This window comes from Dendropsophus ebraccatus, chromosome 1 (genome assembly GCF_027789765.1).
Source record: "Dendropsophus ebraccatus isolate aDenEbr1 chromosome 1, aDenEbr1.pat, whole genome shotgun sequence".
NCBI classification, from domain to species: domain Eukaryota; kingdom Metazoa; phylum Chordata; class Amphibia; order Anura; family Hylidae; genus Dendropsophus; species Dendropsophus ebraccatus.
The window spans coordinates 16016321-16031531 of NC_091454.1; the positions used below are offsets into that span (position 1 = coordinate 16016321).

The window sequence follows — 15211 nt, forward strand, 5'->3', positions numbered from 1 at the left end:
CCAGACAAATGAAGGGATGGTGGGAATGGAAGGTCATGTGCACTGGCCCATAGAAGACAATAGCTCTCCTGTGTGTATGAGGTCTATGGGAGTTCCAGCACTGTATCAGCACTCTCAGGATGAGTGGGGGGTCCCAAGGGTCTGACTCCCGAAAATCATAAATGCGTCTTAATAATATGTCTCCACTTGATAGATGGTAATACTAGATTAACAGTACAAAAGAAAAAATGGATGGCACTGCCTCACACCCAACGTGGCAGGTATACCGGCAGACCCCCAACAGTAAGCAGCCTAGAAGATAGGCATGTCCAAAACTTCAAAATAGAGCAAAAAGACGATGGCACTCACCAACTTAATGTAATCATCCGGCTTTATTGGACAAACAAGGTGCAGGGGAGTAAGAAGTCAGGTGACTGCAGGGCTAGACAAAGCGTTGTTCTGCTGCGAAACCGCGGTCACCTGACTTCTTACTCCCCTGCACCTCATTTGTCCAATAAAGCCGGAGCATTACATTAAGTTGGTGAGTGCCATCTTCTTTTTGCTTTTTTGAGAAGACTAGGTAACAGTGAGTCAAAAGTCCCGTCATAGGGATTGAGAGAGTCATACAATAAATGTGTAATCATTTACCATCAGCTTCAGTCGGGTCTCCAGCTCATTGAGCGTCATCACCTGATTGGCTTGAGAACAGCTCCACCTGAAAAAGAGGAAACATCTCCAGTCACCCTGTACTGACTGTAAGGATCAGATATACGGCAATGTTCACATCTGATGGCCAGTGCACACTATGACTGTGCCCTATGGGGCAAGGAGCCTTCAGCAATCTGTGCAAAGTTAGGCATGGGACCCATTTACTTCAATGGCTGAAAGGTGGTCAGCTAGTGAGTTGATTTGTGAAATTTTCTGAACCTCTACCAGTTTTTATTCAGAACCTAAAGTCCTGCAACCTATACTTTATGGTCCATGTAATAACACATATACATTCAGAAAATGACCCTAGATGGGTAAATGGGCTGTGCATGTATATGTTGGCATCCCCTTTTGACAGTATGTGACACATCTTTGCCTCGTAGGGCACAAGTGTAAAAGTTACATACTCTACAGTATATGGCGGCATATCACCGGGTTTTTTAGATGTCTCTACTGTTCATCTGGAAGGCAAAATCCACACCCAAACTGAGGATGAGGGTGGTGCTGTGTCTTAAAGAAAGCAGCCATGTTTATCCAAGTCAGGATAACCCATAATGGCTGCTATTACTGGTGAATCCCTGCTATAGCTGTAGTTGTACCATGGACAGCTCCAGCTTCCTGTACACACAACCCCGGCCACGTTGCTATGTATAGCGTTCCTTCACGTCCTTGTGTTGTCACCACACGCGGCCTATTCCCCGCACTAGGCTGCAGGTGGTAAACCAGAAATGAGGATTCAATGGAGACAATATCTGTCTGCCTGGCAGCATGGAGGGAAGGACAATGGGATATAATACATCGCTCTCCTAGCAACTACTGATTATTTGTAATAACTAAACAAGGGACGTTCTGAGCGACCTACCTCCTCTTCACCTGAGCTCCGCTGGTGCCAGACCGCAGGTACTGTGCCAAGAATTCTAGATACGGGACTGCGCCATTATCCAGGAGCGGGATCTGAGGACAGAAGAGGACAGGAGCTTTATAAGAAGTCATATAAGAATGTCTTATAGAAGGCGTCCCCTGTATAGTAACATCTTATAGCTGGCGGCTGCTCAGTCCCCTGTATAGTAACATCTTATAGCTGGCGGCTGCTCAGTCCCGTGTATAGTAACATCTTATAGCTGGCGGCTGCTCAGTCCCCTCTATAGTAACATCTTATAGCTGGCGGCTGCTCAGTCCCCTCTATAGTAACATCTTATAGCTGGCGGCTGCTCAGTCCCCTGTATAGTAACATCTTATAGCTGGCGGCTGCTCAGTCCCCTGTATAGTAACATCTTATAGCTGGCGGCTGCTCAGTCCCCTGTATAGTAACATCTTATAGCTGGCGGCTGCTCAGTCCCGTGTATAGTAACATCTTATAGCTGGCGGCTGCTCAGTCCCCTGTATAGTAACATCTTATAGCTGGCAGCTGCTCAGTCCCCTGTATAGTAACATCTTATAGCTGGCAGCTGCTCAGTCCCCTCTATAGTAACATCTTATAGCTGGCGGCTGCTCAGTCTCCTGTATAGTAACATCTTATAGCTGGCGGCTGCTCAGTCCCCTGTACAGTAACATCTTATAGCTGGTGGCTGCTCAGTCCCCTGTATAGTAACATCTTATAGCTGGCGGCTGCTGTCCCCTGTATAGTAACATCTTATAGCTGGCGGCTGCTCAGTCCCCTGTATAGTAACATCTATAGTACAGTACATAGCTGGTGGATAGGCAGGATGGCGGTATAGTCACTCACCCTGGTTAGCAGTTCTTGATACTGTGACTGTGTGAGGGTCAGGATAAAATTTTTCAGGACTCGGTACAGCTGGCCCTTGGTCACGGTCAATGTCTGATCCGCGTCCAACGCTAGAAACGCATTTTTCAGTTCTTCCTGAATCTCATTGACCCTTTGGTATAATATCCTTTCAATGTCTTGTAGTGACAGTCCGGGATCGGGCACAGAGATGACTGAAGACCCTAAAACATAAGACCACATGGATACATGGACAGTGTCACCTAGGCGGGGCTATATAGCAGCTGGGCCCCCTCTGCTATATGGACAGTGTCACCTAGGCGGGGCTATATAGCAGCCGGGCCCCCTCTCCTATACGGATAGTGTCACCTAGGCGGGGCTATATAGCAGCTGGGCCCCCTCTCCTATACGGATAGTGTCACCTAGGCGGGGCTATATAGCAGCTGGGCCCCCTCTCCTATATGGATATTGTCACCTAGGTGGGGCTGTACAGAAGCCGGGCCCCCTCTCCTATATGGATATTGTCACCTAGGTGGGGCTGTACAGCAGCCAGGCCCCCTCTCCTATATGGATATTGTCACCTAGGGGGGGCTGTACAGCAGCCAGGCCCCCTCTCCTATATGGATATTGTCACCTAGGCAGGGCTGTACAGAAGCCAGGCCCCCTCTCCTATATGTATAGTGTCACCTAGGCGGGGCTGTACAGCAGCTGCGCCCCCTCTCCTATATGGACAGTGTCACCTAGGCGGGGCTGTACAGAAGCCGGGCCCCCTCTCCTATATGGATATTGTCACCTAGGCGGGGCTGTACAGCAGCTGGGCCCCTCTCCTATATGGATATTGTCACCTAGACAGGGCTGTACAGAAGCCGGGCCCCCTCTCCTATATGGATATTGTCACCTAGGTGGGGCTGTACAGAAGCCGGGCCCCCTCTCCTATATGGATATTGTCACCTAGGCGGGGCTGTACAGCAGCTGGGCCCCTCTCCTATATGTATAGTGTCACCTAGGCGGGGCTGTACAGCAGCCAGGCCCCCTCTCCTATATGGACAGTGTCACCTAGGCGGGGCTGTACAGCAGCCGGGCCCCCTCTCCTATATGGATAGTGTCACCTAGGCGGGGCTGTACAGAAGCCGGGCCCCCTCTCCTATGTGGACAGTGTCACCTAGGCGGGGCTGTACAGAAGCCGGGCCCCCTCTCCTATGTGGACAGTGTCACCTAGGCGGGGCTGTACAGCAGCCGGGCCCCCTCTCCTATATGGACAGTGTCACCTAGGTGGGCTGTACAGCAGCTGGGCCCCCTCTCCTATATGGACAGTGTCACCTAGGCGGGGCTGTACAGCAGCTGGGCCCCCTCTTCTATATGGACAGTGTCACCTAGGTGGGGCTGTACAGCAGCTGCGCCCCCTCTCCTATATGGACAGTGTCACCTAGGCAGGGCTGTACAGAAGCCGAGCCCCCTCTCCTATATGGACAGTGTCACCTAGGTGGGGCTGTACAGAAGCCGGGCCCCCTCTCCTATGTGGACAGTGTCACCTAGGCGGGGCTGTACAGAAGCCGAGCCCCCTCTCCTATATGGACAGTGTCACCTAGGTGGGGCTGTACAGAAGCCGGGCCCCCTCTCCTATGTGGACAGTGTCACCTAGGCGGGGCTGTACAGCAGCTGGGCCCCCTCTTCTATATGGACAGTGTCACCTAGGTGGGGCTGTACAGCAGCTGGGCCCCCTCTCCTATATGGACAGTGTCCAGTGGACAGTGATTTATCATGATTTTCACCAATCAAGTACTGTATTAATAGCTTATAAATGTTTCATTTTTTTCTGGAAAACCCTTTAATTTACAGTAGCTAGAGGGGGAAGGAGATTGATTGGGAAACTTCCTGAGTACTTTTTACTGCTGCCAATAGGAAAGGAGACTGACTGGGAACTTACTGGGGACTATATTTAAAGGGGAACTCCGTTGAAAAAAAATTCTTTCAAATCAACTGGTGTCAAAAGTTATACATATTTGTAATTTACTTCATTCTTCAAGTACTTATCAGCTGCTGTATGTCCTACAGGAAGTGGTGTATTCTTTCCAGTCACAGTGCTCTCTGCTGCCACCTCTGTCCATGTCAGGAACTGTCCAGAGCAGTAGCAATGTAGAAAGCAAATGTAGAAAATAAATGATGAAACTTACGTAGAGAAGATCTAACAGATGAAGCGCTGCTGGCTCGCGACAGGGTCCGGCACTGGGAAGAATACGGCCGGCCGCTAAAGGTGATGCCTCGTGTCAGCGGACGCAATTCGGTAAAACTCCCGGAATTCATGATTTTGGATTGCATGTTTTCCTATCAGAAAAAGAAAACAAAAAAATGACAGAACAACAAATACCAGTGTGAATGGTACATTACCCCAAATAATACTTTGCTGAATTAATTGCCAATAAGTAAGATGAGTCCTGGGGGAGACGTCACGCGCGTTTAGTCTCTGGCTGATCGTAATTCATTTCGTTGCCTGAAGAATTTTATAATGTTTTCACATGTTACCATTAAACTTCTGAAAATGTGCGTGCGGGAGACGCGTCTTCACAAAGGCCGTGATTGACACAAAAGAGTCTGACATTAAAGTGCTGTCAATTACAACCAGACCTAAAAATGGAGGAACGCCTCAGACTGGCGGGGAAACGCGTGGGACTGCGTCGCGGGGGAGAACAGAAAAATATATTAATAAATGGGAAAGTCCTTGAATCGTCCTCGTCTGTCACAGAACTAAAAATTCTATCCTGCCATCTCGTCTTATGATGACAACCAATATGGCTGCCAGTGGAACCCCCAGGGGGGTTGTCATACAGCCTAAAGAGAAGCCGCAGCTCTCCTGACAAGTCTGGCTTATTAAACACTGGAATTGCCCATGAAGCCACAATCCTGGATCATGTCTAGGACTCTGCACTCCGAGCTGCCTCTGTTGGGCTGCGTTCACACTATGTTTTTTTTCATCTGTTTTTCCATTGACTTTTATTATAAAAAAAAAAATATATCAAAATGCTTTTTTTTTTTTTTTTTTAGCGTATACAAAAATGTGCGCAATTGTGTCAGTTTAACCCTTTGGGGACCAAATCCAAAATGACCCAGTGGACCGCGCAAATTTTCATTTTTGCGTTTTGTTTTTTCCCTCCTCCCCTTCTAAGAGCTCTAGCACTATCAGTTTTCTATCTACAGGCCATGTGGGGGCTTGTTTGTTACAAGAATAGTTGTACTTTGTAATGGCGTCTTTCATTCTCCCATAACATGTATGACGGAATCCCAAATATATTATTTATGAAGATATAAATTGGTGAAATCATAAAAAAGAATGCAATATGGTAACGTTTGGGGGGTTCCTGTGTCTACGTAATGCACTATATGGTAAAAGCAACATGATACTATTACTCTATACGTCAGTTCGAACACAACCATATGCAGGTTACACAGATTCTCTAATGCTATATATTTTATTTTTTATGAAATCCTTTTTTTTTTGCAATTAATTATAAATAAAATGGGACTATTGTGACGCTTAGAACAGTTTTATTTTTACACCTACGGGGCTGTATGTGATGTCATTTTTTGCGCTATGATCTCTAGTTTTTAATAATACCATATTTGTGAAGATTGGACTTTTTGATCACTTTTTATTATTTTTTTTTAATATATAATGTAACAAAAAATCAGTAATCCTGGTGCTTTTTTCCCTCTTTTCGTTTACGCCGTTCACTGTACGGGATGGCGATTGTTATATTTCAATAGATTGGACAATTACGCATGCTACGGTATATCATATGTTTATTTATTTTTATATGTTTTATTTATATAATGGGAAAGGGGGTTGATTTTAACTTTTATTGGGGGAGGGGCTTTGGGGTATTTTAAAAAAACATTTTTACTTTTTTTTTTTTACACATTTTACGTCCCCCTGGCGGACTTTCACCTGCAATCATTCAACTGCAGACACTGTACAATGCTACACCATAGGCATAAAATTGATCAGTGTTATAGTCGCTCTGCTGATTTAGCCTGCCTGTGGCAGACTCAATCAGCAGATCGCCAATTGGACCACGCGGAGGAAGGTGAGAGAAGCGGGTCACGTGCCAACCCAGGAATCTATTCATAACAGAGCGTCCTATACGGAGATCGCCTGGGGGTTCAGGGGTCGGACCCCCCACGATCTCCTACTTTTCCGAAAAGTTAATTTTTCCCGGAATACCCCTTAAAATATTAATATTCACCATAAAATAATCATTTTAAATCCTGCTTCATTTTTTCCTGACCTCAATGAGAAAGCAACAGGCGACAAATAACAAAGATAGATATATATATATATATATATATATATATATATATATATATATATATATATAATGACCACAACCCTAGGCTTCATAAACACAACACCGAACTATACGGTGCACTGCATTGTGGTCTGTATACATAGGTATTATGCACAGCGTATAGCAACGTAATCCCCATAGACGCTATACATCTCTGGAACAACACAGTCCATTATATAACTACAGTATAACAGTATATACACAGTATGTAACATTATGTAAAGAAAATGTTTGTGTAGATGCTGCAAGAAAAAAGTTGCTTCCATAGCAATGCATTATCAACATGTGCAAAACTGTTACTTAAAGGGGAACTCCAGCAAAAAAAATGTTTTCTTTCAAATCACCTGGTTTAAGAAAGTTATACAGATATGTAATATGCTTTTATTTAAAAATCTCCAGTGTTCCAGTACTTATCAGCTGCTGTATGTGCTGCAGGAAGTGGTGTGTTATTTCCAGTCTGACACAGTGCTCTCTGCTGCCACCTCTGTCCATGTCAGGAACTGTCCAGAGCAGCAGCAAATCCCCATAGAAAACCTCTCCTGCTCTGGACAGTTCCTGACATGGACAGAGGTGGCAGCAGAGAACACTGTGTCAAACTGGAGAGAATACACACCTTCTTGCAGGACATACAGCAGCTGATAAGTACTGGAAGGCTGGAGATTTTTTTAATGGAAGTAAATTACAATTTTTATAACTTGCTGACACCGGCTGATTTAAAAGAAAAAAAAAATTCACCGGAGTACCCCTTTAATGTTTTTAACACGGCACAGACATGTCAATGGTTTTCATCTGGGTCTGGGTGCTGAGATCCTCATCTATCACTAGAACAGGAAGGGAAAAGTGCTCAATTAACAACTGCTATCTCCACCTCTCTGCTCCCTGCAGGAGAGAAGCTCGTTGCTGTGCACTTCTCTCTGCTTGTTCTGTACCAATACAAATTGGCTGCAATATCTAAATTATTTCTTTGAGCCAGTCAGGGTCCTGCAAGCCAATAATGTTCTATGGCATTGGCGGCCTAATGACAGCCCCCCCCCCCTCCAAGTCTGCCATCTTGGTACTCCTATTAGACCCTGCCTGGATGCCCGTCAGTGCATACTACAGGCTTACTGCTGTGTATTATACAGGGGTTTTGTTATGAGGCCTAGTTGGTCCAGACAATGATCACTGATTTTATTGATCGATGGTCGTTTATTGAGCCTTTACACAGCTCAGTTGAATAAAGTGTTCTTGAGATAATAGATAAAAAAATTCAATTTGCTAATGAAAAAATAGAAAGAAAATATTATTATTAATAAAGATACAAAGCATACTGTGCAAAAAAATAAATTAACAAAAAAAAAAAAGGATTGCCGTAGCCATAATGATACAAATGAAAAGGACAAATCATCCGGCAAAAAACGAGCCGCTCTGGTAAAGGAAAGGTAAGAACTCTATGGCTCTTGCAATTAATGTGACACAAAGCCAAAAAATGTTTAATTTATTTTTACTGAGTGAAAGTAAAAAACGTAAAACAACAAACAAAAAAAACCCCTATAAATTTGGGAATCATGAATGCAATAAAAACAACACTTTTTGGCTTAAAGGAGAAGTCTGGCAAAAATTTCTATTAAAGTATTGTCTTGTCTCCCAAAAGTTATACAAATCCCCAATATACACTTATTACTGGAAATGCTTAGGCCCCCTTCACACGTCCGTGTCAGTTTTTACTGTCAGGAAATCCTGATCAGGAGACCTTAAATGTCATCAGGATAGTATCAGGATTTCCTGACAGTAATCCGTTTTTACCATCAGGAAACCATCAGGAAAAACCTTCAGGATTTCCTGATGAGATAATATTGTCTAGTATGCCAACATAAATCACAGGTACCCGTGTACCTGGATGGCCACAGGCTGCAGAACTACAACTCCCATCATGGCCTACCAGCAGAGCCATGATGGGAGTTGTACTTCTGCAACCTGGATGGCCACAGGCTGCAGAACTACAACTCCCATCATGGCCTGCCAGCAGAGCCATGATGGGAGTTGTACTTCTGCAACCTGGATGGCCACAGGCTGCAGAACTACAACTCCCATCATGGCCTGCCAGCAGAGCCATGATGGGAGTTGTACTTCTGCAACCTGGATGGCCACAGGCTGCAGAACTACAACTCCCATCATGGCCTGCCAGCAGAGCATGGTGGGAGTAGTAGCCCTAATCTCACCTGTCCCGGATCCTGCTCTGTCGGGGCCGCGAGGTTGGGGTCCGGGTCAGAGTGCAGTGCTGAGGTCCGGGCAGCGGCGGCGGTCGGAGGTGCGGAGCATCCGGCGGGCGGCCTGGTGGTGAGTTCCCGGGGGGGGGGGGGGGGGGGGGGGGGGGGAGAGGGTCAGATGCGGCGGGGGCGGCGGCGGCGGGGGCGGGGGCGGCGGCGGGGTCGCGGCGGAGGTACTGGAGCATCCGGCGGCCGGCCCGGTGGTGAGTTCCCGGGGGGTGGGGGGGGGGGTTGAGAGGGTCAGATGCGGCGGCGGCGGCGGCGGGGGGGGGGGGATCTGTAGTGCCGGGCAGCGTGTGCGGTGCGGTGCGGGGGGGATGGGGGTGTGCGGGTGATCGGACGGCGGCCGGGGCTGGCTCTCTACCAGTCCGGAATCGCGGGCACTTTCCTGATATACATCAGGAAAATGCCCGTGATTCCGGCGCTCCCATAGACTTCTATGGGGGCGTCCGTGCCGGATTTCCGGACGAAAATAGGACAGGATCTAAAAAATCCGGTCCTATTTTCCGGAACGGACACCCTTCCGGAAAAATCCGGAAGGGTGTCCGTGTCTAATGTTAGTCTATGAGTCCGGAAATCCGTCCGGATTTCCTGATAGGAAATCCGGACAGATTTTCCGGACGTGTGAAGGGGGCCTTATAAAGTGCTTTTTTCCCTGCACTTACTACTGCGTCAAGGCTTCACTTCCTGGATAACATGGTGATGTCACTTCCTGGATAACATGGTGCTGTCACTTCCTGGATAACATGGTGATGTCACTTCCTGGATAACATGGTGATGTTACTTCCTGGATAACATGGTGATGTCACTTCCTGGATAACATGGTGATGTCACTTCCTGGATAACATGGTGATGTCACTTCCTGGATAACATGGTGATGTTACTTCCTGGATAACATGGTGATAGCACTCCCTGGATAACATGGTGATGTCACTCCCTGGATAACATGGTGTTTGGCAATGCGGGTTGGGGGGGAGAGATTATTACTATAGGGGGAGCACAGGGGCGGATTATTACTATGGGGGGAGCACAAGGGGATTATTACTATGGGGAGGGGGGGGTTGCTTTTAGCAAGATTCGCCCTGTAGTCAAATTTACCTAGAAGCGGCCCTCTCCTGCCATCATCTTACCCAGCAGCCACAGCCCGCACAGCTCTGGGAGTTGGGTCGTGACATCACCATGTTGTCCAGGAAGTGACATCACCATGTTATCCAGGAAGTGACATCACCATGTTATCCAGTAAGTAACATCACCATGTTATCCAGGAAGTGACTTCACCGTGTTATCCAGGAAGTGACATCACCGTGTTATCCAGGAAGTGACATCCCCATGTTATTCAGAAAGTGACATCACCATGTTATCCAGAAAGTGACATCACCATGTTATCCAGGAAGTGACATCACCATGTTATCCAGGAAGTGACATCACCATGTTATCCAGGAAGTGAAGCCTTGATGCAGTAGTAAGTGCAGGGAAAAAAACACTTTATGTGCATTTCCTGTAATAAGTGTATATTGGGGATTTGTATAACTTTTGGGGGGCAATACAATACTTTAATAAAAAATTTTATAAAAAAAAGTGGCAGGATACCCCTTCTAAACCCTGGAAGGTTCGTTGTCCACTCCTGAAGCGAGTGGTGTAATTTACTTACTATGCGAGTGTATGGTATTCCTGGACGTTCTGTATACCACTCGCTTTAAAGGAGGGGGGTGACAGGCTCCCGAACCCCGTTAGATCTCCCTATACTCACCTCATCCCGCCGGGTCCCGCTTCCTGATCCGGTTGGGTCACGAAGATATGAGCGCCCGAAGCCCGGCGCACGTGCTCACAGGAGAGTCTAACGCTCATAGAGAATGAATGGGGAGTCCGACGCTCCGTCATTCTCTATGGGCATCGAACTCTCCTGTGAGCGAGCGCGCCGGGCTTCGGGCGCTCATATCTTCGTGACCCGACCGGATCAGGAAGCGGGATCAGGTGCGTATAGGGGGCTGTAACGGGGGGTCGGAAGCCTGTCACCCCGGCACGGGGGGTGACAGGTCCTCTTTAAAAGTGGACTAGAAAAGGATTCTAATAAAGGCATCCTGCTGCACGAGCAGAAAGAGAGGTCCCCTTTCATTGCTGTTCCCCCCCTCCCCAATAACTAAATAATAAAAGATATACAGTAAACTATCATTACCCTAATAGCATCATTAAAAAAAATATACAACTTGTCCCACAAAAAACGAGCCCCTATATGGCCACATTGACGTAAAAATAAAATAAAGTTTTATTAGAAAAAAAAATAAATAAATAAATTTCTTAATCAAAATGGTGTGGTCACTTAAGTGTTAAATAGACTGGTAGGGTTCCTGCAGAACAACAACTTCCAGCATGCTTATGGGAGTTGTAGTGTTGCCACAGGTTGAGGTACATGGATATAGCCATATTCAGTTTTACAAATAAAAAATAGAGGAACAATACAGCAGTTGCCCATGGCAACCAATCCCATTGCCTCTTCTAGTGAAGAAGAAAAAAAAAGTTGTAATCTGATTGGTTGCTATGGACAATTGCGTTTCTCGGCCAATCACATTGCTTCTTGTTTCCTATGCTGCACTGTGAAAGGAAAAGCTCAAATCTGATTGGTTGCTATGGGTAACTGCACTTGTCTGCAGCCAATCACATTGCTTCTTTTGTTTTCATACCTGCACTAAGAAATAAAAGCTGAAAGCTGATTGGTTGGCGTTACATATAGCCAGCTGTGGCTAAGCTCCGTATGTGAAGGAAGTATAAGAAGGGGCACTGATTGGCGCCATGCTGCCGGGGGTCGCATTACCTGTGTAGTGCCCGGGGGGTCAGTCCGCTGCGGGGTTCATACCGGGACCCGTCACTTCTATGACTCTGGCTACTCAGCATCCGGCATTAGCGTGTTTCCAGGACGCTGTTGCTGTGGGAACCGGCTGCAGCATAGCGATTGGGTTAAAAAGTCACGTGCAAGTGAGTTACAGAATTTCTATTGGCGAATGGGTTGCTATGGAGAGAGGGCGGGACTATAGTAGAGTCTATGAATGCGGGGAGAAGTAAATAGACGTGTAGTATTGTTATAGTAACAGCCCTATATACTGTATGGGACAGGTAGTAAAGTGCGGCCCTACAGCTGTTGCAAAACTACAATTCCCATCATGCCTGGACAGCCAAAGCTTTAGCTTTGGCTGTCCAAGCATGATGGGAATTGTAGTTTTGCAACAGCTATAGGGCTAAAGGTTCCCTATTCTTACTATATAGTGTTATTATGTTATACAATGTTACACTACATCATGTTCTGGTATATTATAATCATATTATTGTCCTCAGTCTGGGTGCAGTATTGCAGTTCAGTTCCATTAAAGTAAATAGAGCTGAATTGTAATTCCGCACATTACCTGAGGACAGGGGTGGCGCTGTTTTTGCAAAAAAAAAAGTAACTGTGGGTTTTTATACCAGGGATAACCCCTTTAAGGTTGAATAGGGCCCATTCTAGAGGTCACATCCATCCCCATTGGAATTATAGAGAAGCTTCTCGGACGACTGGATTTTTTTTTTGTCGGTGCGGCTATGAAAAGTGCAGGAAGGTGTCTGGTGAATACTGAGGAGGCTCGCCTCCCCCCCGGGTCGGATGAAAGGGCTTTAAGATCTTGTCAGATATAAAATGCCGGCGTATTAGAGATTCAAGAGAGGTGGCGAGAAAAGGATATAAGAAGAGAGAACAAGTTAAACACAGGCGGCGAGGATTAGATGCCTCCAATAGCTGAATAAGCTTAGATGTCCCGGAGATCACTTTACGAACGCTGCAAAAGAGAGAAAGGATTATACTGAACGTGCATGGAAGAAATAGGGGGAAATAAGATGGTGGATGTGGAGAAACCCGGCGCGGGCGAGGGTCCTGCTTTCTGACCATGGGATGTAGCTAAAGACTTATGGGCCACTATTGTTCACAGCCGCACAATGCACATTGGCAACTCCGAGCTCGCCCATGGGATAGAGCAACACGTAGGGTAAGGGTGCGTTCACACGTACAGGATCCACAGCAGATTTCATGCTGTGTTCAGTTATTTAGATCAAATCAGCTGCGATAGGGTACGTGTGAAGCTACCCTAGAATCAGAAAAGTTATCTAGCCTCTGGATGGCATGCTGGTTGTTGTAGTACCAGAACAGATAAAGAAAATCTTCCTCTGAAGCAGAACATGCTCAATGCCCAAGTGTCAAGGAGGCGTTGCTGAGCTGCAGCATGCATACCTCCTCCCTCCCCACCCCTTTACTGCAGCATGCATGCCTCCTGCCTCCCCAACCCATGCACTGCAGCATGTATGCCTCCTCCCTCCCCTACCCCTTTACTGCAGCATGCATACATCCTCCCTCCCCTTTACTGCAGCATGCATGACTCCTCTACTGCAGCATGCATGCCTGCATGCCTCCACCCTCCCCCACCCTTCCACTGCAGCATGCCTTCATCCTCCATCCCCCACCCTTGCACTGCTACATGCATGCCTCCTTCCTCCCCTACCCATTCACTGCTACATGCATGTCTCCTCCCTCCCACCCACCCTCACTCATGCACTGCAGCAAGCATGCCTCCACCCTCCCCTTTCACTGAAGCATGCATGCCTCCTCCCTCCTCCCACTGCAGCATGCATGCCTCCTCCTCCCTCCCCTTCCACTGAAGCATGTATGCCTCCTCCCTCCCCCACTCTTCCACTGCAGCATGCATGCCTCCTCCACTAGAGCATGTATGCTTCCTCCCTACTCCACCCTTCCACTGCAGCATTCATGCCTCCTCCCTCCCCTGCCCTTCCACTAAAGCATGTGTGCCTCCTCCCTCCCCCACCCTTCCACTGCAGCATGCATGCCTCCTCCCTCCTCCACTAGAGCATATATGCTTCCTCTCTCCTCTACCCTTCCACTGAAGCATGCATGCCTCCTCCCTCCCACACCCTTTCACTGAAGCATGCATTCCTCCCTCCTCCATCCTTCCACTGCAGCATGCATGCCTCCTCCGTCCCCTCCCCTTCCACTGTAGCATGCATGCCTCCTCCCTCCTCCACTAGAGCATGTATGCTTCCTCTCTCCTCCACCCTTCCACTGAAGCATGCATGCCTTCTACCTCCCCCCACCCTTCCACTGAAACATGCATGCCCCTTCCCTCCTCCACCCTCCTCCTACACATCTCAGTGCTGGAAGCCAAGCCCTGTATATCAAACATGCAGGACAGGGATGGGTGGAGGAGGCATGCAGGCAGCAGTTTGGGAATGCTTCCTTGACACTTGAGCTCTGAGCATGACCTTTAAAGATATTTGATAACCCAACAAATAACATCCATTCATGTCATTCACTGTGGCAGGGGGGAGCATGTGGACCCCATGGCCTAAGGGGTCCCGTGGCAGCTGTGTCCTGCCCAAGAGACAAGTCACAAGTATACAGATCCTAAGTCATCATGTAGCAGTGCATTATGGGAGCTGATACAGGCTGTACAGGCTATAAATTGATGGTAATATAAGCAGGTGGCTACTAGAATTTGTTAGGTTCTATATTATTTCATCCGTCATTACCATAAATTACAGATCATAATAAACACCAAGATTCTAATTGTGAAATTGCGGAGATGAGAGCGATAAATAATCGTCTATCAGCGATTTCCCATCTTTGGCTAATTGTTTGGATGAGAAGCAGCCGGGGGTCTCGCTAATTCAATTTGCCTCGTCCATCCGGCTAATGATTTGGCTCGGGCTCGGAGCAGACAACACGATTATCCATATGAACGTGACTCAGCGGCCTCACCCACTCGTCTTCTGTCTCCCGCCTGCAGGACGGGGGGCTGTTACCCTGTGCACGGGGGAGAATCCATGGATCATCTACAGGGAAGACAGATGAGACCAGGGAAACTGCCCATAGGAGCTTGCAATCCAAGAGGTTGTGTATATGACACTGCTGGGTTCATGGCCCTTAAAGGGATTATCTAGGATTAGAAAAACATAGCTGCTTTATTCCAGAAAGATCGCCACTGTTGTTCTCAGTCTCAGAATTGAGCTGTAATGCCACACATGACCTGAGGACAAGTGTGGTGCTGTTTCTAAAGATAGTTTTGATTGGTCGCTGCCCCTAGCAACCAATCAGATTCCACCTTTCATTCCTCACAAATCTGATTGGTTGCTAGGGGCAACTGAGCCAGTTTCACTTTACACCATGCTTGATAAAT

The 15211-nt window shown here is 47.3% G+C and overlaps 1 protein-coding gene across 1 annotated transcript in view; it reads right to left on the bottom strand.

Annotated features, from left to right (window-relative positions):
* The window catches only part of EFCAB6 (EF-hand calcium binding domain 6), a 79012-nt gene extending 74281 nt beyond the window's left edge, over nt 1-4731 (bottom strand). Inside the window, exons 1-4 of the mRNA XM_069967992.1 lie at nt 4585-4731; nt 2414-2634; nt 1550-1641; nt 628-694 (exon numbers count right to left, since the gene is read on the bottom strand). Coding sequence (XP_069824093.1) covers nt 628-694; nt 1550-1641; nt 2414-2634; nt 4585-4729 — 525 coding nt within the window. The 5' untranslated portion in view covers nt 4730-4731. The remainder of the gene's footprint in view (nt 1-627; nt 695-1549; nt 1642-2413; nt 2635-4584) is intronic.
* Nucleotides 4732-15211: the final 10480 nt, after the last annotated feature.